Genomic DNA, 25,546 nt, shown 5'->3' with positions numbered 1-25,546 from the left:
TGTACTCGTATAAACCAGTCAGATGAGCAAAAACAAGACAGACCGGGAGAACGCCAGAAAAAATGAATCACACAGCAGCGTGATGGAGAAGAGTCACCTTCAGTTTTAATTAGTCCAGCAGCCAATTTCAAAACAGAGATAGAAAACGATGGACCAGTACTGACATATGACAAAAGGAAGATGAGGGCAGACTTCGGGCTTTCACTTCACAGTCTGTGACCGTTTGTTCATTCACTGTCATGACTCTTTTTCTGGGATCCAATGTGATAACTTGACTTAATTCAAGCCATTCAAGCTGTAAACTGGACCAATTTTAATGGAACATTATAAATGAAGCGATTAATCCATACATAATTTATGTGATTGTCTATGGATTCACCATTTTTTCATATTCAATGTTACTAATTCCTTTTCTTATCAGAATATCAGGCCGAATCAGGACTTTATCTGAAGTGTACAACTGAATAAAGGGGGTGGCATAAATAATAACATAATCATAAGAAGAGGAAAATGCACAGGCTAACAAAGTCAATATCAACATACTGAAACCAACCCAAAACTCAGCTCCGCTTGGAATGAATGCAATCATATTAAACAGACATGTCTCCAGCTGTATCGGCATTAGTTATCTACACGCTTTCAGACCAGACACACATGCCTCCTCTTTAATGGCATCATGCATGGATCTGGTGTCTGGAGACAAAACAAAACTAAACTACAAAACAAAACAAAAACCAAAACAGCACTTTACAAAATTTTACTGTACATATATTACCTTCGAATTAAACTCTGCATTTATATACAGTACAAAATTTGCTTTTTAACTCTTCTCTCCTAGAATCTATAATTGCTGACATGTGGTACAGAGCATACAGCAACTCTTAAAAAACAAAAAAGCAACAAAGCGCAGAAAAGTACAACAAATACAACATTAAAACATGATGATTTAAAAAAGAAAACGTAAAACAAGGTACATGGCGAATATAAAAGGAACGTCAATTAAAGACAAACAACGTACATTTAAGTTAAGCAACAATATCAAGTTCACATTTCCCCCCTTTTATAACTATGCTCTGTTGACGTGGCAAATAATGTCTCTTTGTAGTCCGTTGCTTGAGTACTGTCATGGAAACAACAAAGGCTGAGCACACTATCCTGTTGTTATGGTGAGGTACAGTTTAACAGTCTGTTTTCTGCACCCTTTTATTCATTTCCCTTTTCCTATCCTTCCTCTTTCCCTCATTCCCTCCTCATTCTGAAGGCATTCAGGTGAGTTTCTCTTTAGTTCATTGAAAACACCCCCTATGCAATGTTCTTAATTGCATTCTCATTAAGCTTTTCCATGTAGTTCCTAAGATCCTTTGTGTCCCCGAGCTCGATGTCCGGACATACCCATTTTATCTCACTGGTCTGCACTAGTGCTAATGGGCTGAGCACAGGACATCCATTACTGGCCTTGACGTTGGAAAAGGTGGTGAACTTCACCCTCTTTCTCTTGGTGGTGGGCGAGTTAAGCGACTCATTCCTGTGATCCCTCCCGCTAGAACTGCAGCCTCCCACGCCATTATTACCACGCTGGACGCCTCCGTTTAATAGTTGACTACCTTCCTCGAGAGTACCGCATATTTCGTCCTGCTGCTGTTGTTGCAAACAAAGGCCCTCCTCTTGGCCCAGCCACACCCAGTCGTGAGCATGGGGCATTGCTTCCGGGGCCTCCAGGGACAGCTGCTTGTTCCGGTACTTATATGCATAAGAGATGCAGTTAATGAGAAAGACCAGGATGGCCAGGCAGAAGACTCCCAGCAGGGCGTACATACCAATCTCCAGGTCTGTCAGACCTCTTCGGGATGGTAACAAGTCGTCGTCAGTGCTACGGCTGCGAGGCAGGTCTGCCTTGTCTGGATACTCAGAGAATTCGCTCGGGACCCTCGCCCCGCTGTCTGCCGATAGACGGCCCCCATTAGGTCTCACTGGGACATGGCCCCTGATGGTAGTGGCTCCACGGTTGATTAACCCAGTTTCCATGTCAGAGATAGATCCGCCGTAATATGGAGGGTCGGGACGTGTTCGCCGGTCTCCAGGTTGTCTGTATTGCTCCTCTGGCTGACCAAACCTCACCTGTATGTTTGCCATTCCAGTGGCTAAGACAGTACGTCGTTTCCCCTTCTGGCACACCTCCGACTGGCTCATTTCAACACGCACAAGCAAACCCTGACCTTGGCCCTTGGCAACGATAATGGGCCATTTCCACGCTGCACTGCGCTGCACCACCACCACCTGTTCATTCAAAGAGGTGGCTGCCAGGTCAAAATGGGCAGGGTTGTAGTTGTCTAGAGGAGTCATGGAGCCATCACTGAACTGGAGCCACGCACTGATGAGGGACTCCTTAGAAAACAGAACAGAAATTGGTATCAGCATAACAGCAGTACCCAAATAACCCTGAAAATAACAGTAAACCCACATTCCAGCTAATGCATAAGAAATTAAAGAGAGGAACATGGTGGAAGCCAAATCAAGCCTTAATTATAGGGGAAAGAAACAATAGAGTCGGATATGAAACTATTCGCTTGAAAGCCAAATATTCTTTACTCTCCAAGGGAAGAGACATTAGCCTTTTTCCATTTGAAATTATAATTACAGGAATAACAGAGCTGCTCACTGGTTGGATATGCAAATCAAAGAGATGGCTCCACTATATCAAGAGTGAATTAATTATAAAGGGAAAACTACAATGCATATCATAGACTCCATAATAACCTGGATCCAGCCTTGAACTTGTAAGCAAAATACAATGCACAGTCAAGTGCTAACACAGTAAAGACTTTCCTATCTCTTGTGGTAGGTTCAGAAATGGATAATAATGTTAAATGCTTTGAAGGTGCAATATGTAAGAGTTTCAGTTGAAAACATTTGTTAAATTAACAAAAATGTTCAAAATAATGTGAATAAATAGCAATTTTGACATCATGGCATCTATGTTTTGTGTTGCAGAGATATCTACTGAAGTTAGCATGCTAATCCGCTAGCCCCAGCCTACCCTGTCTAAAGCTCCTGTGCAAGGAGCGTAAACACCAACACTCCCCTGATGCTCCTAGCCCTTAGTCCTGAACACTAGATGCACGCTTAACCCAGCTCACTAGCCAATGGCAGCTACAGTTAGCAGAAGTTAGTGGTTACACTGGTGATATGCTGCTCCCTTTTTGTTTGCAGTATGAATTAGACAGCTGACCAATTCTTACATATTACACCTTTAACATATTTGCATGTCTTGGTTTCGTACCTGTTTGAGTGACTCAATGACTTCTTGTGTGGTTGCAGTGGCGACAATGGCCCTGTTGCTCCCCGGGCTGAGCTGCAGGGACAAAGAGAGTCCGGATACCAACTGGACGCCCAGCTCTGTCACTGTCACTTTGTCATCCTGCACCCTGATGCTCCTCTCTGCCAGGACGGAGGACGTCAGAGGGGACAGTACCTGCAACACACGCCAACAGTTGCCACTCATGACAGTCCATAAAGATCCAAGATGACACTGTTACTGTGAATCGAGAGGAAGAGTGAATTTTGCCGGCGGCCATTGTTGTTGACAATGATGTCACTGATGTCTGAAACGTGGAGTGAGTTTTGTCACGAAATGCCTTTGTGGTTCCTTCTTTGAAGTTTTAGTCATACTCTCTGGGTCCCAGTGGTACTGGTGTCAAAACAGATGTTTACACGCACATTTGCCTGCAGCTTTGATGGAATGTCACCTTGTAGTTCAGTACTATAAAACTTAACTAAAGAGAACACAAAACTACATATTCTCAGAGTACACTGACTCAAACCTGTGTCAGAAAGTCCTCTAAATTGAACGGCACAATGTTGTCATTACTGTTAAGTAATGGAGAACACATGCACGAGGGCCCTGCATGGATAAAGAAACACTGTGATTATGTAAATGTACATACTAACCTAAAAAATGGACATCAACTCGCATGAAAACATGTAATCTCCACCCTTCTAATACATTCTCCCTGCCAGAGCTGTGAGCATGTAAATAGTTGTGATATTGCTATGAGACGAGAATCCCTCCCATCCGCTCCAATTAGCGCTCCAGTCTCTCCTCCAGCCACCCCCGCATGGCCGCATTTACCAGCCATAATGAACTGTCACCACTGATCACTGCCTCATTTGTACAGACCCTTTCCTCTGTTTTCTTCCCTTTCGTTTTTCCTCATTTCATTTTCCCTTCTGCATCCCACACGGTGTCATTGATATCACTGAATGTTAAACACAGCTCAAATCAGTGTAGTCAAATAAAAATATAGATATACGAAATATGGTTTAACCTTATCTCTGAGATGAGGGCAAGGGCAGAAAGGCAGACTGCCAATGAATTTTTCCACGGACAATTTTTGTAAGGTTGTTCATTCTTCGAACAGATTAAAGGAAAGCCCAATGAAAAAATGACACAAAACATTTAATTGAAATGGTTCATGGGGGGGGAAAAATCACAGTTTTGAGCTGAATTATGTAAGAGTCTGGCTGCATATGTAAAGCTGGCAGTATTTTAAAACCATCATCACTTCATACTTGCTCTGCCTCCACCTTTTAATGTTTAGATTCAAAACACTGTAGATGAGTAATATCTGTTTGCTTTACATGAAATTTTAACTCCTGCTCAAAGGATGCTAAATGCTCTGCCGACGTTCACCCAAAAATTAAAATTCAGACAATAACAACTCGCCCCCATACCAATGGAAGGTCAGGTTAAGTTTCATAATCCACAAAACATTTTTGGAGCTTTGCAGCAAAACAGTGTTGCAGCATTCTCCTAAATATTTCAAGTAAATGGGGACTTTCTTTAAAACATAAAATGGCTTCAAATCCAGATGCCAAATTTATTTGACAAGACATTGTTTACACCTTTTTCCAGCTGAAATCCTCACTGTAGTTGCTAAGCTGAAAGCTTTAGCTTGCTTTCCTTCTAAAGTGAGTACACAAACTTGACCGCTCATCCAGGGTGTAGATGTTGCTTTTTCAAATCAATTTGGGTTCTAAAGGCTTCCAGAAGTGTGGATTACGCTGAGTGAGCTGTATGGAGCCATTTTATGCTCTTTAGTTGTGTTTTTACACAAGTCCCCATCGATGCTTTTTTACTGTGAAGCTCCAGAAATGTTTTTTGGACTTTGAACTTCGCCTGACTTTCCATCAGCATGGGGGTGATAGATAATGACTGTTTTTTTTTGGGTGAACTTATTCTTAAAGTTCCTGGTTGGTAAAGCATGTAGCATCTTTTGAATTTAGCAGGATTTGATTTCAATGCGAGGCCAAAGGCTAGTGCCAGTGTTTACACTGGGCTACTGTAGGAACATGGCAGTGCAACGTGACAGACTCTGTGGACGAGGACCTGCTTACTCTGAATGAAAACACAATAATGAATATTATACTCTATTTCTGCCAACATCTCCCCCTAAATTCTACACATTGAACCTTTAAGCTACTCTAATATAAGCATGTAAGTGGGTACCTGAGCGTACCTTATTTCAAGAAGTCAGGCGACACCTTCTTTTGCAGGAGAAGCTTCCCAACTTCAAACCATGAAAAGAATGTAGGCCTTCTGTGTCTTTCTCCTCTTAATATGCCATGATGTGCAATCTACAGTATAACCCCCCCTACACAACTCTCCACAAGATATGAGGAGCATTTTTACATCCCTCAAACTGATCAAAATTCCTCTCCACCTAACCCCGGACTACACACCCACAAATGTCCAGACTTTCTTCTGCTCCCCTCTCAGAGATGTCAAGACTCCCTCTCTTGATTCTGTGGAAGTCGTCAGATCGCTCCCCCCACCCTTTCAGGGTCCTTTGTCCAATTTTCACAAATGTCATGTCTCTCCTCCACCCCATTAGAGAGATTGCAGGTCGGGCCTTTGGCCTACATTCATAGTCGTGAGAATCTCCCACCAGACACGTCAAGTCCTTTCCTCACACCAGATTCTGAGTTTACAGGTTGCTTTTTTCCAACCCAAGAGAGCAATTAAAGACCCCTTCCAGGCTCCCCTCTTCCCATTCAAAGCTGTCAGGGTCTTGTCTTGTATGATTTCTGTCCAAGTCTCAGAGGGCTTTCACTACCTGACCCCACAAAATCCCATTTACACCTGGATCTACTTTGGTGCAACCAACAATATTACATACAGTCCAGTGTTGCCCAGACCAATGTCTCTCTGACTCATCATTCTGACACTTCTGCAAAGGTTAATAGCAAAATGTGTTATGCATGCCAGTAGTCTATCCATAACATGTCAGACAGACGGTGCTTAAAAAGATTTATCCATTTCTCTAGATACACCATTGAACTTGCAGCCCAGTATATTAATGATGAAATTACCAATTCTGTGTCCAGTATGGAATCTTCTAATACCTCAGTGGCCTTTTGAAAATCCACAGCTGTCATTTAATTGTCAAAACCAAGTCCTTCATTGTAATTCTGAACAGTTTGATCCAAATAAAACTCCTAATGCTTTATGTATTCAAAGCCTTAAGAAATTGGGGCATATGAAAATGTATTAGCACTGTGTTTCTTGGATGATTGACGCAGGGCTGCTTCCATTATTATAATGAAGGAGTTCTCAAGTTCACATGATCTTTTTCACAATGTCCATATTTGCTTATTTTGTGTCTTCCGGGTTTGACTTTCTGACAGCATAGATCATGAAGGCAGTTCTGTTTGGCAGCCAACTCACATCTCAGATGTTGGAGCCCTCTACTAGCACAAGAAAACAGAATAAGTCTGCAGTGTGTTGTTGAAATTCGCACTTGCAACTGAACTGAAAAAGATAGAAAGGTATATTCACAGTAGTTTATTATGTAGAATGAACCTAAGTGGCTTGAAATGACTGACTGATAGGGAGGTAGGATAATACAGTACTTTCAACAATTGCTTTGGAAAATGTATTTTACTCATATTTACTGACTTTATCTCCTGCATGTAACTTCCAATTTCAAAAGCAAAGCATCTGTTCTTCAGCAGCCACATTATTAGTATAGTTTAGAGATGATTTGCCCACTTTCTGCATGGAATGAAACCATAAATACACATCTGCAGCAGGTTTATATTATGTAAGAGATGCTTTGTGGCTGTACTTGAATATGGGTACCTTTTGTTGCTTTTACCTTCTTTGTCATCACTTTTAAACACCAATATAGCCAACCTCACAGCACAGCTGTTAACTGCTGTTATTTCTTAGCCATTCAACAGAAATACAACCCCAAATCACGACATGCTGATTCAAACGTGACTAAAGTTATCACATGATCACTGTGTTTGGTGAAATATAGGAAGATAATACGCAGTGGAGTGCAGTTTTACTTTACAATATACGGCAGATTCGCAAGGGATTAAGATCACAGATGTCCTCTGCAATCATTACAATTTACCAGAGGTCCCCAGGTACTTGTACCGTGTCAGTAGGGCGATAGAGATGTTAATAATCTGTCCCTTAAAAAAGAACAGCTTGGTCTTTTACGACCTTTAAAATGTTTTCTTAATGGGCTTTCAAATACAAACGATACTCAATCAGTTTTGAAGATCAAAGATCAAATCTTTGTTCCTGGCACATTTCTTCAGTGTAGAAGCTGAAGTAGAAACTGTAGAAGAGCAAAACATGTGTCTGACGAAATATTGGGAAATGCAAAAAAATACATATTTGATATTTATACACAAAATTTGTAAATAAATCCCAGAACATCCACATGCAACCCTAGCTGTGAATGAAATACTCGGGAAATGATGATACTGAAATGGGTTGTGTTGTTTTCAGAAAAAATAATGAGAAAGCCGCTCAAGTACATCCGTAACCCTACTGGTTCTGACTTCATGCTTTGCTTTGTTCATCTATTTCTATACGTGTTTGATATGGCCTCTCTTAAAACAGGAAGTGTTGCGAAAAAATCATGAGCAGTTTTTCATTCAGAGTGATTTAACCTTTTTAGAGATCAGCTCAGCAGCATACCGCAGACTAGACAGTAAACATAACTAACACTTTAAGAACAAAATGTAGATTAATTACTAGAAGCATTACCTATTAAATCATGTCTGCACTCAGTGGTACAGTTAACCTTTATGTTCAGTTATTTAATTTGCATTTCAAGGGAGAGATACGCTCACCTATTATAGGTAGCAATTATAATTCACTTTCTTCAGATCTAGCTTGAGCAGGAATGGGAACAAGAATAAAAGGCATTTCTGAAATTATTCCTTCCTTGGTATTGAGGTATATCTCTTATTGGTTGAAATCCCTAGCATCTCTGTAAACCCTCCTTGGTGGCTGCAGTGATTACACTTGGATTTCAGTGTCAACAATTGGAAAGCACTTGTGTTTGAAGTTGGACCTAAAATTGATCTGAATTAAACAAATGTCACATTCTCCTTAACACAACTGTCAATACTCTTGAGTCCACTTGATTGACTGTGTTGAATGTCAAGGAAGTGATGGAGTGAGCGAGTGCAGGAATATATTCTATAGTGAGAGGAAGAGTTACAAAAGGTTATGCACATTTTCCACTTATGTGCATCGTATACACATATTTTTATTTATTCCATTAAGTGTCTTTTCCATGTCAAACCAAGCAGCTTCTGACAACCTGCAGAAATCAGTCTCCATAGCCACAGCCATTCAAAAAGATACCAATGTGCCACCAATATGGTAATGTATTCCAATACCTACCTGTATAACAACACCACAAACTATAGCCTCAAAATTACCTAGAATTATGTTTTTAGTTTTATATCTAAGCTTTTCTGACACAGTTTTTTTTATGACAATTGATCGTTAGAAGCATTACAAATAACTTTAAATTGATCACAAGCACAGTCTATTCCTGTTCTGAGAAATGAAGGCTATTCCATGCGAGAAACTGCCAAGAAACTAAAGATCTAATACAACGGTGTGTACTACTCCCTTCAATGAACAGTGCAAATTGGCTCTGACCAGGATAGAAAGAGAAGTGGGATGTCCCTCTAGTGTGAGAGACAGATGCCTCACAGGTCCTCAGGTGGCAGCTTCATTAAATGGTACCCAGAAAACACCAGTCTCGATTTCAACATTAAAGGGGCGACTCCAGGATGCTGGCCCTCTAGGCAGAGTAGCAAGGCCAGCCTGTGGGAAGTTCTTCTGGAAGGATGGATTGACATTTCTCCAGATTAACGAAACAAAGTGACAGCTAGAATGTCAAATGTCTGCAAGGCTGTAACTGCTGCAAATGGAGAAGGCTTTGAGGAAAGTTTGAAGACAAAAATATTATTTCACTTAGAAATCAGTATTTCTAGCCTTGTCGACTTACTTGACTGTTGTTTATATTCATTTAGCAATTCATTTGATGGATTAAAGTGTGATTTTTCACACTTTTTTTTTGGGTGACCCCAAACTATTGAGCAGTAGTGTACAGTATATCGCTGCAGAACTACTGTTTTGCATTGTATTACATTGTCATTCATCCTCTAATTTAATTAGCCCCCTGTTCACAAGTGTAATTATGTAAACAGTGCAGCATACTAGTGAAGTGGCCTGAGCTGTGTCAAAAGCAGGGCTGGATCTAGCATTTGAGGCTTTCGTAATACAGTCTATTAAATGTCATTTACAGCCATTCATTCTTCACACCACCATATAACATCTGCACAGATCAGTGAGATGTTAATCTACCAGATGATAACTTTGAAGTAAAACAAATGATAACGAATGGCACACATTTCCAGTTTCTCTTTTTTTTCCGTTTCATCAACATCTAACTTAACACAAGACGATCTCACATATTTTTTCAGTCTTTTCCTTTCAGGCCAACAATGAAACAGTGCTCTCGCACACATAATCACTCCCGCAGTGCACACAGCTCTTCAATTGATATATAGAGACGAGGAGATTATGATTCCAGGCCACTGCTTCAACAATGTGTTGCTTTGTGTTGTGCTATCTTGTAAATGCCAGATTGATGTTGATTCACGGTGCGAGCAGGCGCACGTGCTGTCCTGAGCAGGGACCAGGTTGTAGTATTAAATAAATAGGATTCCCAGTGTGTGTGTGTGTGGAGAGAGAAAGAGTGAGAGAAAGAGAGACCGCGGAGTTTTAAGCTTTTATTAAATGTGCCACAATCGAAGGCATGGTTCTCTGTCAGCTCGTGATTAGCTGAAGTATTTGTGCCATGCTGCAATCAATGCAGTTATTTTTGTAACTCCACACACATGGAGGGGGGTTGATCAAATTAGGTTGTGTGGCTCAGGTTCTACCTATCTGGGAACACCTAAAGCTGCTCAATGTCCTCCTGGATCCACACTCTTACTTATTAAGTCTAAACTCGTAACTTAAGTTTTATGAGCTATGGCAGTGTTTCCCACACATATATTTTACTTGGGCGGTCTGCAGTACAAAGCGATCCCTCCTCTGTGGCTCTTCCGTTCCATTTTTTCTCTGTTAAAAGGGTTGTTTTAACTGTTTAGGTGGGGTTTGATTTCAACAGAGGGTCTATGTGTTTATGTGTATGCTGTACAAATTGTAAAGACCCCTGGGGTTTGGGGTTGTGTAAATAAAACCTGACTCGGCTTCTTTTTCCACTGCAAAACCTTTTCTTTCTTTTCCGGGTTTACTGCTTAAAAAACTGTTAAAACTCAGTGGCCCAACCATAGGCCGTCCGGCTAGTTTGCCAAGCTTTGTAAACACAACTAAGCAAATCAGGAAATGGCGCAATTTTGGTGTATTTATATGCGTGAAGTTAGTGCAAGTAAGGAAATAAAGAACTATAATGAGTTTCCACCCCTGTCACTCTCAATCAGGGGTATTTTGAGGTCATTAAATGTGATTTATCTGTCAGGCACCTGGATTTTTCCTTAGAAAAATATGTTCAGCGATTATCTAATTTGATCGTGGACCGTGTAAGACTATAAGATGTGGACCCATTGTGTTTTCTAGGTAATAGGGACACTTACAGCTCATTCGCACGGCTTATTTTTATAGTAAAAAATTTAGGTGAGAAAAAATAAATAAATAATTCAGTGTGTTCAAACCCGTATTGATGCCAGCAGCACTTATGGAGCTTCTGACAGCTTTGAATTTACTTTAGGCTGGACTGGGATAGGCGTTTAAGATAATTTTACATAAATTTCCATGAATATGAGCAAATAGCTTAGAAAAGGCTACATCTGTCCTTCTTTCTGGCCCCTTGAAAGGAGAAGAACTCAATGAGAAAGAAAGAAACACAAAGTGTTCACATAATGGGCTTTTGTGTTTGCAAAGAATCGCCTATTTTATGCACCCAGCAGACACAGGGCAACATTAGCATTCATTCACAGTCATGTTTCTGTCTACCTGAAAAATGGAAATCCAATATTTACCTATCCTTTTCAACATGTTCCTGTCCCCATCAACCCCTGAGAAAAATATCTGGGTTTTAGCTCCTAGATGCTCCACTGTGTTCACCAGGTGGTGCTGTTTGGTCCTGGGTGGGTCGTCTACATAGGGGTTTATCAGGACATTTCTGCTCCAAACAGATGCTTGTTGCTGCAGTAATCACCATTGATGAAAGTAGCATGTTTCTTTTATCTGTGCAACCAAAACAATTAGCTCAAAAGAGAGATGCAGAGTTGGGCGTTCATTTCCCAACTTCCTCAGCTTCCTTACTACGAGCCACCATTTTCACATTGCTTACAAACTTAATGCATTGTTGGTATAGAAATTATTGATTGGTGGAGCTTCTCCTTCTTGAGCAGAAAAAAAAGGTGCACCCTGCATCAAAATCAATACATTGTGATAGATTTTCTTCTGTTAGTATTTTCTCCCTGACTTTACCAAAACACTAGCCAAGTCTCGCACCACTGCATTGCCTCCCTCGTATCAGACTTGTTCAACAGTTTAAACAGGTGTGATGCTGTGCTTGCCGTTGGCTGTTTCCTTGGGTGGAAAAACAACTGAGCCTGTTGGAGATTTGTTGGCATAAAATGTGCAACATTTCCACATTCAAATGTCTAAAAATGACTAGATCTTAGCTCTGTCGCTCCAACTTCTGGGAAAACATCAGATGATATTTCAGAGAGTGAGGAAGGAAGTTGGCAAACGTGACTCAACGCAACATGAATAAAATTTTAAACATTACCTCGTCCATGAACATTTCTGCCTGAGTCACATCAGATTTTCAACAAAGATGGTAGTTGTTTAATTATGAAGACAACAACTCCCATGATCCCACGCTACATACCATCTAACTAAGTTTTTTGTTTTCACTGTTTTGTCTGAAATTACATATTGTGCAATTAAAAATGTGGACATCAGCGTCCTGTGTTAAAGTGAGGAAACTGATAACAGAGAGACTGCTGCAAAAAATGACAACAGGCACCGATGAGATCTGTTGTAGCTTCACAGGTTGTTGACTTATAAAAATAGCAACTTTTATGACAAATTTTTAGTCCACTGCACCTACTGCAGCTTTTGTGACGACTGAAAATCATTTCGACAACGCTGATGTGTCGCTAATGAATCTCAGCGTAAGTTCAATCAGGAAGACTGTCTTAATGTTCATTCAATCACAACTCACTCTCTGTCTTAATCACCAGTTCTTAATCAATTGTCTATGGGCGTTTACTTTAATTCTCCTCTCTGCTGTTTCACTGCAAAATTGCTGCCGCCCTCCTCCACCCCATTCACCTCCAGTTCATTATATCCAGTGCTCAGGTTGAGCTCACCAGAGTTCACCCCATTTCACCCAGATCTTCAGCCATCATCTCCGTCCCATCGCCACCACCAGCGTCTAGGCTCCATCAGGGAGGACTCCTATGCTACATTACTCACGGCTTTACCCTCCCTCTTAAAATATAATGGGGCCTAATCGCCAACGACTCTTTTTCTCATTTGATGTGCACATTGTAGTAAATATTTATTAATTCAGGACAAAGTCTCTCCTGATTGAACTAAATAGTTGGAGCAAAACAGCCCCCCAACCCCAACAGAAAATGACAGACATGAACGTGAGCATAATGTCAGACTACATAATGAAGTGAAACACAACAACAAGGCAGCCTGCTTACGGCCCAATCGCCAGAATAATTGGTAATGTACGTTTCTGCAAACCATATGTTGAAACTTGATCATTCTTTACGCTATAATTTTACGTTTCTTTCTGTTCAGATTTTCAATTTTATCTTGTGACAATGCTGTGCTTATGTTCTGGTTAGGCGAACGCACTAAAAAACACTTAGGAGAAGCTCATGTGTTGTAAGCACCCAGTCAGGGCAGAGTAAGCTGATATGACCGCTAGCTACATGGTTCACTGAGGATACTAGCTAACTGCAGCTACATTTAGTGGTAATTCCAGTTATACACTGCCCCCTATTTGTTTGGAGTATGAATTTGACAGTGGCAATTCTTACATATTGCACCTTTTACTGGCAACATTTCATTCTGGCGACGGGACCGCTGCTTATAATGTTAACAAAACACACACACACAAAATACACACCTGTAGTTTGGTAGTTCCAGCGTTCTGTCCTATTATGACTTGGCCCTCCAGCAGTTGTGCGACCTTCGGGTCCGCCACCCTCAGAGAATCCTTGACCAGTTGTGTCACCTCCACCTGCCAGTCAGTACCCAGCAGGAAGTTCTGCTGGCCCATCCTGTCCTCCTCCGAGGCTCCTCTGACTTCTCCGTTGTCTGCCACAAACTGCGTGAGGACGCGCAGGGTGGTGCTCTGATACTGTGCCACACAGCTGCTCTCCGTCCTCTCGTCAGCTGCATCGTCGTCATTCTTGACATCAGTGACCCTCTCATACCTTCAGGGACAGGAAACAAGAGGAATGATGCATGGATCAATTGTCGCTTATAGCAGTGAGAGCTATAGAGGCAGATAACACACATACTTGTTTGTGGGGTAAAAAGAACTGAAAGCTCTTTGTGTCTGGAGAAGTCCTCAGGAGACACTTTGAAGGTTATCACCAGTAATATTCTCCTTTTTCCTATCACAAATGCAATGTAATTCATTTCTTTTCTTATCACCATTAATGCCCATAAAGTCTGCACACTCTGATGTATTTACAGCAGTCAAAACCCCGACTGTCTGTTGTGCTGCAGGTTTCCCCGACCTCCGAAAAGTCGTAGCGCTGCCAGTGTTTTCAAGAATCCATTAAAAACAGCTTGCAGAGACAAACTGCTGCCTTGCTTGCGTTCTCATTTTCTTTCAAAGGGCAACTGATATTTTGCTGTATGTCTGCCATTTATTTGGCCCACGGCAAACACTTTGCAGATATAGCCATCTCGAAAGATATGTTTTAGAGCAAATGCAAACCCAGTGGGGGAATTTTGTGACACATTTGTTCGATTCTTTTTTCTTCTGTTTAAGTGTATGTGGCCGTTTTTCACATTAAAAGACCAACCTTGGACTGGAGAGGTAGGGAAGGAAGGAAGGAAGGAAGGAAGGAAGGAAGGAAGGGGAAAATGACCCTTTTAGGAGGAAGGAAAATGGGTGCCACTGTAGACCTAATAAGACATTGAAACAAATAGACAGTGGTTCTAAAAAGATAAATCATAGTCTCAAAGCCATTACAAGGCAAAATTTATATGGAACCCAGATGTTTAATGCAAGTTTTATTGTAGTTTATCATGCAATCTGTTTTCATTTGATTCTACTCTTCTCCACCGCATTGTATTTTCGAAGCAGTTTGTCTCCCCTCATGATTAACTGAAATTTACTGCACCTCCCAAAAGTTCTTGGTCCCATTTCTATCAAAAAATGCATTAAAACTGCTTGTAGACACAAACTGCTCCCTCGGCTACTATAATACATCATATTAAACAACAACATATTGTATTTTTGGGTCTCCGGGCTGAGCTGTGGGAGCTGCAGTGACGGGTAAAATGTGGCCTTGGGACACGGATCTGCTCCACAGAGTCAACCATGTTTGACAATGAAAAGAAACATCACTATGGCTATTAGGCATATACATCACTCTTATCCACCTGCTCTTCATCTCCCATCACTCTTTATCACCGGCGATACATCTATTTTGTTTTCCTGTGCATTTTCATTGTCATCTCTCACAGTGTGTACCTGGCTCTCGCTCTATTTCTCACATCCATTTCTTACTTGACTTTCCTATAATCTATTTTTCAACTCTCTCTCTCCACTCTCACCTTTATTCTCTTACTGTTCTGAGCTCTGCCTGCATCTCTCTCTCTAACAGTCAGGTGGCCGGGGGGGAGTGACAGTGACAGTTTCCATTAGGTTTAATGAGGCATAGCCGGTCAGGCAGAAAAACGGGCTGACAGGTTAACATGCTGTGGCCCAATGGCTTGGCTTAGTTCCTAACCTCTCTCCGCCAGCCCCTCCCCTCCCCTTACTTCACATCAGTGCAGGGACGGCAGTCTAAACCAAGGTGACATTTGTGGCTGGCAACAGAAACATGGGGTCAGGTCATGTTTGTAACAGTGACTGACAGTTCAGCTAAGGTCCTGGGGTGTAATGAGGTGACTTGCACGCTTATGTGAATGCGAATGAGCGCACTCAAAGTTGGAGCCCCGCACACAGTGGTAAACCTGCACTGAGAAAACATTTGCTTTTCCTCATTTGCCTTTCCTTCCTACAGATATGCACATAAACGTGACGTATCATGCATTCTTCATGCAGTGATGCACTTGATGGACATGACTGGTGTGATCAGGCGCAGGGGGTATTTGTGTTAGAGTGCCACCCTGTGGGCTGAAAGCCAATGGGAAATGGGACACTGTAGTGACTTTATGGCTGAAATGTTCTTTTTTACCACGTTCTATAATTTCTCTACAGATTTGTATTGTATTTGCAGTTGTTATATCTGTTACAAGGGCTGCAACTAATTATCTATTAATCTGCTGATTATTTTCTAAATGAATGGGTTAATTGTTTAGTTTAACATGCCAAAATATTGTTCAGCACAATTTCCCAGAGCTCAAGGCGACATCTAAAAAATTGCTTATTTTGTTCAACCAACAATCCAAAACCCAAAGACTCTTCATTTACTGTCATATACCAAAGAAAAGCAGCAAAATCTTGCATTTAAGAAGCTGGAACTGGGACATTTTTGACATTTTTGCTTGAGAATGGGACCGAAAAGGTTAATTCATCATCAAAAGAGTTGTGAATTTTTTTCTCTGAATAGACTGATTGTTGCAGCTCTATTTAAGACATCCACTGTTAAAGGGGCTCTGTGGAACGTCTGTGTTGTGCTGGAAGTCATTAGTTCATGATAACATTAGCTACGGTTGCTCTCTGTTAGCGGAGTGGAGAGAGGCACTGAGACGAGACAAATCCTTTGGGCTGTCGTGGAAAATCCGACCCAGGTCCTTCACAAAGAAATCCACAGTCCAGCAGCATTTAAACAACTTAAACAAGTTGTCCACAGGCAGTGGAAAAGTGGAAAATACCCAAAAGTCATACTTATATCATGTCAAAATACTACTTTGGTAGAAGAAAAAGTCACTAGAAGAAGTAATATATGGCAATAAATGTACTTAAGTATAAAAAGTACAAGTTAAAGTAAATTATGCATGTTTTAATTTAACATTGCCCACCTTTGGCTATGGTGAATCATGTAATCTGCAAAGTAACTAGTAACTACAGTTATCAAATAAATGTAGAAGAGTTAAAAGTACAATATTTGCCTCCAAAATGTAGTGAACTGGAAGTATAAAGTAGCAGAAAATGGAAATACTCAAGCAAAGTACAAGTACCTCACATTTGTACTTAAGTACATTACTTGTACTTAGTTACATTCCATCACTGCACACAGGCTTGTATGGGCAACCAATGGGGAAGGTCTCATTTTTCACGTCACGTCACAATCCGCTCACATATGACCAATAAAAAACATGTGAATTGCTGCAAATTAATAAATAGAGTCCCTTTAATGCTGTTATAATGCTAACTGGGGCTCCTCAAAATCTGATTGTGCCAATGATACAACCTAAAACTTCAACATCAGCAATGGTGGAGTATATGCTTTTCAAACGGGGAGCAGATGTACTTATTTGATAAATTGCCAACAATAAAGGGGACATACATGTGAACGTCTACAGCAAATTAATTAATGTTTTCATTTCACAGCATGTATTTTACATAAATGTAATATCCTGGATCTGATGAAAAGGCCAAACACTGTGTCACATGAAACACTTTCATTCCTTTTTACATTACAATCACTCTATTGTTTCAGCGCTTCATGTCGTCACCATAGTTACGGTCTAATCATAATAAGTAATTATAATAGCTATTATTAAATGTAAATTAGTGTGCTTCAGTGATCGTCTATTTTAATTTAAACGTGGTTGTTTCTATTTCAATTCTTTGAAGAAAAATCACTAATTTAAATATTTTTATTATAGCCGCCTTGTACAGCTCACGATGCGCCGCACAGATCACCGCACACTGTGTCAGCCTGAGGAATCTTGTCCACACTCTGTAATGCTCAAAATTATTACTCATTTCTTATTTGGCCCCTTTTGGGAGACTGGATTATTAGACAGCTATTATGCCAACTCTGCTGCTGCACCTGCATTTCATGCCTCATGTGTCTGCACCGACACTGCCGAGCCAGTCTGTTGTATCCTCCATTTATTTGACTAAGTGAAGATTTTTTTTTCGACTTCTCGTGCTGGGATTGTTAAAAACATCTTAAGTTAATGACCTAAATAAAGACATTTATACATGTCCTGGGACTTTTTTAAATTGGCATTTTGTGCTGTGATATATGGGTATTCCCTAGGTAAAGTCAAAATCTCTCTTGAGGTGTGGACCAATGGTTTAGCTCGATCGGGAGTCTAGTGTCAGCAAGGATGACGTTTGTTGTGCTGGAAATGGCTGCCTTAAAGCCGCTGATATAGTGATGCAATGTTCAGTTCAAAAAAGGGTTATATTTAAAGGTGCAATATGTAAGAATTTTAGTTGAAATTTCTCTTTACTAAAATTATCAACAGAATGTGAAGAAATAACAGTTTTGACATTATGACTTCTATGTATTGTGTTTCAGCCATCTCTAACACTCTGAACACTCTCCTGGTGCTCCAAGCTCTCAGTCTGGACCACTAGATGCACGGCTTATCGGGCTAACTAGCTAACGGCAGCAACAGTTAGAAGCCGTTAGCGGTTACTCTGGTGATACGCTGACCCCTGTTTGTTTCAAGAATGAATTTGACAGGTGGCCAATTCTCACATATTGCAAATTTAAAGGTGCAATATAAAATAATTATAGTTCAAATCATAATTTTTTTTTACTAAAATGATCGAATAAATGTGAAGAAACAAGAGTGTTGACATTATGTCACAGACGTGTATTGTGTCGAAGAGGTGTCTACTCAAGTTAGCATGCTAACCAGCTAGACGCAGGCCTGAAGTCCTCCTTCTACTAGCGATACAAAGCTCCTGTGCTAGCGGTGTAAACGACAAAACGCTAACAGTAGCTACGTACAGAGATGTATAAAAAGAACACAGTCAGCAGTTATCCTGGTGATATGCTGCCCCTACTTGCACCTTCAAGAATAATAACAACATGCAACAGTATAGATGCAATAGACAATCAGGCCTCACCTTCTGTTGCCTGCACTAACAGGAACCCTCCAGCCTTTGATCTGGCTGAGCTCGGTGTCAGCCACATCGATGAGCAACGGCAGACGGGGCATCCACACACTCATCTCGAGCTGGGCACTCAGGAAACTGTAGGTGAAGTTCAGCATCACTCTGCTCTTTCCTCTCGTCTCCTTCCCGTTGACGAACACGTAGTCACAGCGCTCCGACACCTGGAGAAAAAAGGGTAAAGCGGTTAAGAGACAGACACAAAGACAAAGGAGGAAACGTCAAATTGAGACTTGGACAAAGTGTGACAAATTATTCAAATTCTTTCAAAGAGCTCATTTGAATGTGATTTTTCTAAAGTGCATCATGGATGTAGTAGGGGAATTCTGTCACTTGGACTGCTTTGAGGAACAGTGTCTTTTGTTCTTTCTGTCCGGTTGAAGTTTTACAGTCAAAAAACCTCTTCTGACAGGCTGCAGGGTGGAAGGATTTGGCATTGCTTCAAGGAAACGTCGAGTGTCAGGTCTGCTCAGTTCCTTCCCTCTGTCTGTTTGTGTGTGTGAGAGAGAGTGTGTGGGTATGATTTTGGCTACTTTCAGAGACACTCTTCAGCTTCAAGACCACTTAATTGGGGTAGCAACTGAGGACAAAAGCCAGAAAACAACGATTTTTAAGGTCAGTAGTTACAGGGTCAGAGCTAATGTAAGTCTATGTAGTTTCCCCAAAAGTGAACTAAGTAATTTAGCGCAGTATGTGTGTGTGTTTAAAGTCTGCAGATGCATCTTTAATGCCTGTGTGTGCAGTATAATGTGTGTGCAAGTAAAGTGACTTTGGTCCAACGTAACAGATGGAGCCGAGGAAAGACACACAACCTGCTTCATCCAGCCACAGAACAAAACCGCATTATGATTGGCTGGATAAAACACAACTCCGAAGAAGTTTCTCAGATGCATCTCCAACATAGGGAAATTATATAGCGAGAACATCACAAGTGTCTGTCATTAAATTCAAATCACCGCAATCTCCTCATCAAACATTTCCTCCCTTTGAGGAGCAAATCTATTTAACGGTCCATCAGTAAATGTTGTTTGTAATCACTTGTGTTTCAGTTCATTCTAATCTGAAATACCATCATAAGCTTGATTGGCACAAGTGGTAATTTGAGCAGAAGTCCTCAGTACTGACAGTTGCTTCCTTATAACAAACCAGCTACAAGAAGACTGTCATCTGTCTCCACGTCTTTGCATATAACTTGGCAGCTTTACTCTCGAATGATGTCAGACCAGCCCCTATCTCAGAGCAACAAAACTGACAGCTTGGTGTCTGTCAGTTCTCTCCTCCTCATCCCTTTCGTTTCCTCTTTCTCTTGCTCTCCCACTCTTTCACTCTCACCCTCAGTCTACTATAGTATGACTGCGCCTCCTACATGCTCAGCCTTCCTGTAATGAGAACAGGTTGTGCTTCAGAAAGGCTGAGTCTTAGGGTTGATATTAAAGTAGGGAGGGCGGGTAAGATTCACATCTGTGAAGTGTTGCTCATGATGACAAAACAATATCCACCCAAGTTCTATCAAGCTGTGAAAATGAAAATGTTTCATGTTACTAGGGCTGAGATTAACCAATACAGTAATTATTCTTCAGCAATTTAGATGAATAGGTCCAGTGTGGAGGATTTAGGGGGATCCATTGTCAGATATCAGTTTTGATATGTATCCATTGGTGTGTGATTATCCGAATCACTGTGTATTCGTTACCGTAGAATGAGCCTTTCATATCTACATAGAGAGCAGGTCATCTTTCACTGCGTCTGCCATGTCGCACTGCCATGTTTCTACAGTAGCCCAGAAAAGACAAACCAAACGCTGGCTCTCGACAGGGCTTTTAGCGTTTGTGCCATGATTAACAGCCATTGTAGGCGGGAGTGAGGCGAGGGGTGTTCAGTTGGTTGGATTTTCTAGCTCTCTAGCCTTATAGGCTACAGATTAAAGATTTAGATATGCATTCAAATTGTACTCAGTACTCAATGATTTTAAAAGTAAATAAGTAGATTAGAGGGTCTAATTCATACTTAAGTACGAATACTAGGAAAAAAATACTCAGTAGTACAAGTACAAAATGACTTAATTACAGTCATTTGAGTAGCTGTAATTAGTTACTTCCACACCTTGTTTGAAAGTGAAATATAATAAGTTTGGGTTTTGGACTGTTGGTTGGACCAATCAGGACATTTTTAAAGGTATCATCTTGAATTTGGAGTAATCCTCATGGATTTTTTCACTATTTCCTGACACTTTATAAGTGAATAATCGATTAGACACCCTGCAGTCAAAAATGTATTTTTCTTCTTTTTCCTACAGTTGAGTGTCTGAGCTTCACTGTGTAGAATGATGTGGAGTTTCACACCAGAGGGCTGTTTTCACATTCATTGCTGAAAGTGCGAGGTTTCCCTGTGCTCATTACAAATTGGATTTGAGAGGCAGGCCGATGAGCATAATTTGTGACATCACAAACAGTTTGGAAACTAATCCTGCTCCAATATTAGGTGAACACAAGCGTGGTGTGCAAACCTGAAGCCTCCAGTGCACATTCACTGAAAATGGACTTCACAGTGAAGTAGGAGACATCTCCTGTGAAGTAGTTGACCGAATTATAAATACAATATTTGCATAATTATTATGTAATGATAAGGAATTTAACACGACATGAACCTTTTGTGCAAAGCCCATGCCAGAAACACATTATTAGTTAAAGCACAGTGTTTTACATGCATATTAAAACATGTCTGGAGGGGATCTTTATCGTCTAATAATCATCAGTTGCAGCCTTACATGCAACTTGTATTATAAAGTGGATAAAGGCTTACAGAGAGGAGTGACAAAAACATAAAAATAAATTGTTGAGAGAGGCGTCTGCCCTCGTCGGTGCTGTGCTAATGTGACTTGATGATCATGGACTATATACTGTATGTAAATTAGTCATTTTTGGAGGTGTGTGCACATTGAAAAGTCACAAGGACACACACACATGCACACACATGCACACACACACACACACACACACACACACACACACACACACACACGCACACACACTAATGTGCAGGGTTTCTAAAGGCAACCATCCAGAGAGTGAGCTGAAAGAATCCACTTCACTCCTCATTGAGTCTCTCTCTCTGTCAGCCTGTCTCTCTCCCCCAAATGCTGAAATCACTTCATGTCAACCCATCTCCACCGTTCAATCTCCAGTCTTACTTCCACTTTGTCTCCACATTCTACACCCGTCTTTATCTCTCCACATGAAACGTATGGGAGATGATACCACCATAAAGATTTAATTGAGATCTCTGTAAGGTGACACCTTCTGCGACGCGTGAAAAATTTAGCACTTGACTGATCGCCCTCGCTGCTGTTATCACCATTAATGTGTCCTGAAATGACGCACAAATCAATGTCAGTTCTCCATGGAAACGATCCATTGTGTTGCTAATCATGCAGACTTGAAATGTATCCAAAGTGACGCGCGCAGACACAGATAAGGACACCGCCGAATCGATTCAGAGTGTGGTGCACGTGGATGACACTCACGTTGTGCTGCACAGGGACGTTTCTCATTTCTAAAGGATGTTACGATTTCTCTCGATTGACTAAAAAAGTAAAGTGTCTTATCTAACTGGCAATCCGGGCACTGAAGATAAGATGATTCTAGCTTAGGGCAGCAGGTATGTGCAATTTCCATCATTCTAAACTATAAAGACTCACTAAACTATAAAAGTACATCCTAGTGCGAGGTTCAGTGATTTATTGGTACACCTCAGGGCTCTATTTGATTGTGATAAAAAGAGAGATATGTAGTAAAACAGATCAAAACATTGGTCTATTTTGATTTTTTCGATTGAGCTTCATATTCTCCTCTTTAACATTAAAATTAATCTGCCTTTTAAAGGTAAAGACCTGGGGGAGGATATGTTGTAATCCCTCACTTTCAACGTAGTGTTTGGATTTGATAACCATGAGCAACCTCCCCCGCTTTACATTTTCTCACCTTTTCTACATATTCTATTAGAAAAACATTTAAACATTTGTTTTGCCCAGTCACAAAGCACGGACTTGGCAGCCAATTAAAAGCAGCGAGAGCCCACTGAGCCGTGTTAATTCCTGGCCTCACAGGTTACTGTAGAGTACTGTATGCCTTCTGATAACGGGCAGAGGAGGCGAGTTGGCATCCAAAGCCAACTGCCGTAACCAAGCTCATCGGTGCGGATCAGCAGAATACACAGGTGTGTGTAGGTTATTGCACCACTGCGCTCCAACATGTCTATAGGAGAGCATTAAAAAGAGGAGAGGGTAGGCAGGTAAATCCACAACAAAATGGGGCATCATGTGAGGTTGGCTGTGACTTATATGAAGGAATGTTCTGCATTTGCAAACAGGAAGTATTATTAAACTTTTTGTGACCTTTTCAGTGAGGGATATGACCAAATTATAAATCATATTTTTAGTAGTTGATTTCGCAATAATATAGCTATTGACTGCTACTATGTGATATAGGAGCTCATAACAGGCAATAGAGTAACTTTGATAAAAAATATATTTTCTTTCTGAGCTACTTTTGCATTCCCTCACAAAAAGTTTTGTGTTCCCTTGCAATTGATTTTTTGTTCCTTAATAATATGTTTTGTATTCCTTCTCGATGACGGCACAGCTGTATATTGTGTTGACTGAGTGTCGCAGTGAAGCGGCTGTATTCCTGATCTTCTGTGGTGTATTGGAAACACACCTGTCATGTTTGATAGATGCACCGCAGGTTCAAATCCCATGTGGCTCGACGACGCGTTCTTGGCTAATGGGAAGAGGTGCTGTAAAGAGTGGCTATCGACAGTTTACCTACTGTAGCCATACAGTATTTGAGGCAACCCCTACAGACACAAACAAAACTCCTGCCATAGTTTGGGCATTAACCATATCGACAACCACAGCTTCAGCCGCCACAGCTGGGCACAGAGCTTGGCCTTTTGAAAGGAGTAACAACCGATAAATGCCTCAAAGTAAGTCAAGTGTCATATCATCTCTCCTTTCTGCAGTGTCTTTCCCTGAAGATGGACACTGGACTGGATCTATAGGACTCAAAACCTGTGAGCTCAGAATTTTTTTGAAAGAAAGCAGCACCTTGTTGATCAATCAATTAGGTTTGATAATGCAATTAATAATTATTCTTTCTTATTTTTTTGTTTCGTTCTTTCATCCATCCATTATTTGTAAACGCTTTTCTATGCAGGTTGGCCGGGGGGATGCAGCAGTTGACATTGGGTGGGCAGGAGGGCAGCAGGTTACACTCCGGACAGGCCCCACCACTCCCACTCACATTCATAGCTACGGGCAATTCAGAGTAACCACTTAACCTAACCTGCCTGTCTCTGAGCTGTGGGAGGAAGCCGGAGTACCTGGAGAGAACCCACGCAGACAGAAAGGCCCCAGCCGGGAATCAAACTCAGGGCCAGAATACTACTACGGTAGGAAATATCCATATATCTACGTTGGTACATGTAGGTGTGTGTAGATATGTGCCTGTATTTATTTGTATGTGTGAATACAATTTTAATGCACTTCTTGACGTGTTAAAATGCTTTAAATACAACAAAATGCTTCCTTCCTTCCTTCCTTCCTGCCTTCCTGCCTTCCTGCCTTCCTTCCTTGGTCTATAAAATGTCACAAAAAAGGGACTATCACGATTTCCCAGAGCCCAGATCTGTCTTTGAATTGCTTGTCTTGCCGACAGTCAGAAACCCAAAGAAAGAAGAAAGAAGAAAACCTCAAAATAATAACATCAATATTAAAATTGTTTGATGTACATTTTGTGTGGATTGACAAATCTATTACCAAATATCTGAGCTAACGTTTCAGCTCTACAGCCAACATACAGACAGGTGATGAATTCAAGGAAAACCAACACAAGGTGCCGTCAGAACCGCTTCAGTGCGCCTCAGCATTGATTCTGCATTTTGGGGAACCCCATTCTTCCCAAGGATATTTCCTCCATTTGGTGCTGTTAATGATGGTGTTGCTGTTAATAGTGGTGAAGAGTATTGTAGACCCATGTTCATACTCATTAAACCAAACAGTGATCCCTCCTGCTCTTTGGATGGGGGCATGAAGAACATCTTTGTATTGTAATTGTAGTGACCCTTCCCTTTATCGGGACAAGTGGACCCAAACAATGGCAGCAAGTATTCAGACCTTACTGATGTCTTTTTCATAAATCTAAACACATTTGTAGTGGCGGGGAAAAATGAAGAAAACACTCATATTCATATTCACAATTTTAGTTTGGAGGTCATTTTAGAGTAGGGTCGCCATGGTCCACGCATCGAGGAGGACTTAACCCTCAAAGTTTCAGTGAGCCACTGAGGGAAGAAGGAGATACTTCCCAATCAAAAAGAGTTTTATTCTGAGTTTCCTTTGAAAATCGGGTGGAGTGGGGAGGGGTGCCGCTTTCTGTTCCCAAACTAGATGGGTGGGCAGGGGAGTGCGCTACCGAGGTCAGCGTCACAATGTGTGGTACTACTTCAGTGGATAATTAAACCCTCTGAGAGATCTGCTTCTTTTCTTCCCTCTGATATGCATGTACAGTACACAGAAACACACTAAATCAGCTCCTCGATATAACACAGACACGCTTCCTCTCTCACACATACTGACAATTAAGAACAAGCAGTTTATTTTTTCTCATTTCTCTCACTTTCTTTTTTTTCCTCTCTCTCGCTTCTCTTCCTTTCGCATAATAGGACGGGCACACGTTAAAAGGCAAATATAAAATTGAATGTTGCCACAGTAAAACGCTCAATCTCTACTTAACACCTTTACTGGATTGCACTTGTGGTTTTGCATTTTTTAGATTAACCACAAATCCCGTGTAGCGTTTCCAAAAGCATTCAATAAGGTAAAGATTAATTACCCGAGCTTTCAGAGAGCCGATGAAAATCAACTTACGGAG

The 25,546-nt window shown here is 41.0% G+C and overlaps 1 protein-coding gene across 1 annotated transcript in view; it reads right to left on the bottom strand.

Annotated features, from left to right (window-relative positions):
* Positions 1 to 1,089: 1,089 nt before the first annotated feature.
* LOC141006245 (transmembrane protein 132C) overlaps positions 1,090 to 25,546 on the bottom strand; it is a 114,561-nt gene continuing 90,104 nt past the window's right edge. The window contains exons 6-9 of the mRNA XM_073478395.1: positions 18,573 to 18,781; positions 13,482 to 13,791; positions 3,281 to 3,472; positions 1,090 to 2,385 (exon numbers count right to left, since the gene is read on the bottom strand). Coding sequence (XP_073334496.1) covers positions 1,303 to 2,385; positions 3,281 to 3,472; positions 13,482 to 13,791; positions 18,573 to 18,781 — 1,794 coding nt within the window. The 3' untranslated portion in view covers positions 1,090 to 1,302. The remainder of the gene's footprint in view (positions 2,386 to 3,280; positions 3,473 to 13,481; positions 13,792 to 18,572; positions 18,782 to 25,546) is intronic.

Source organism: Pagrus major, chromosome 12 (genome assembly GCF_040436345.1).
Source record: "Pagrus major chromosome 12, Pma_NU_1.0".
Lineage (NCBI taxonomy): Eukaryota > Metazoa > Chordata > Actinopteri > Spariformes > Sparidae > Pagrus > Pagrus major.
The sequence above is the reverse complement of the archived record's forward strand: the minus strand, read 5'-3'. Positions and strand labels throughout refer to the sequence as shown.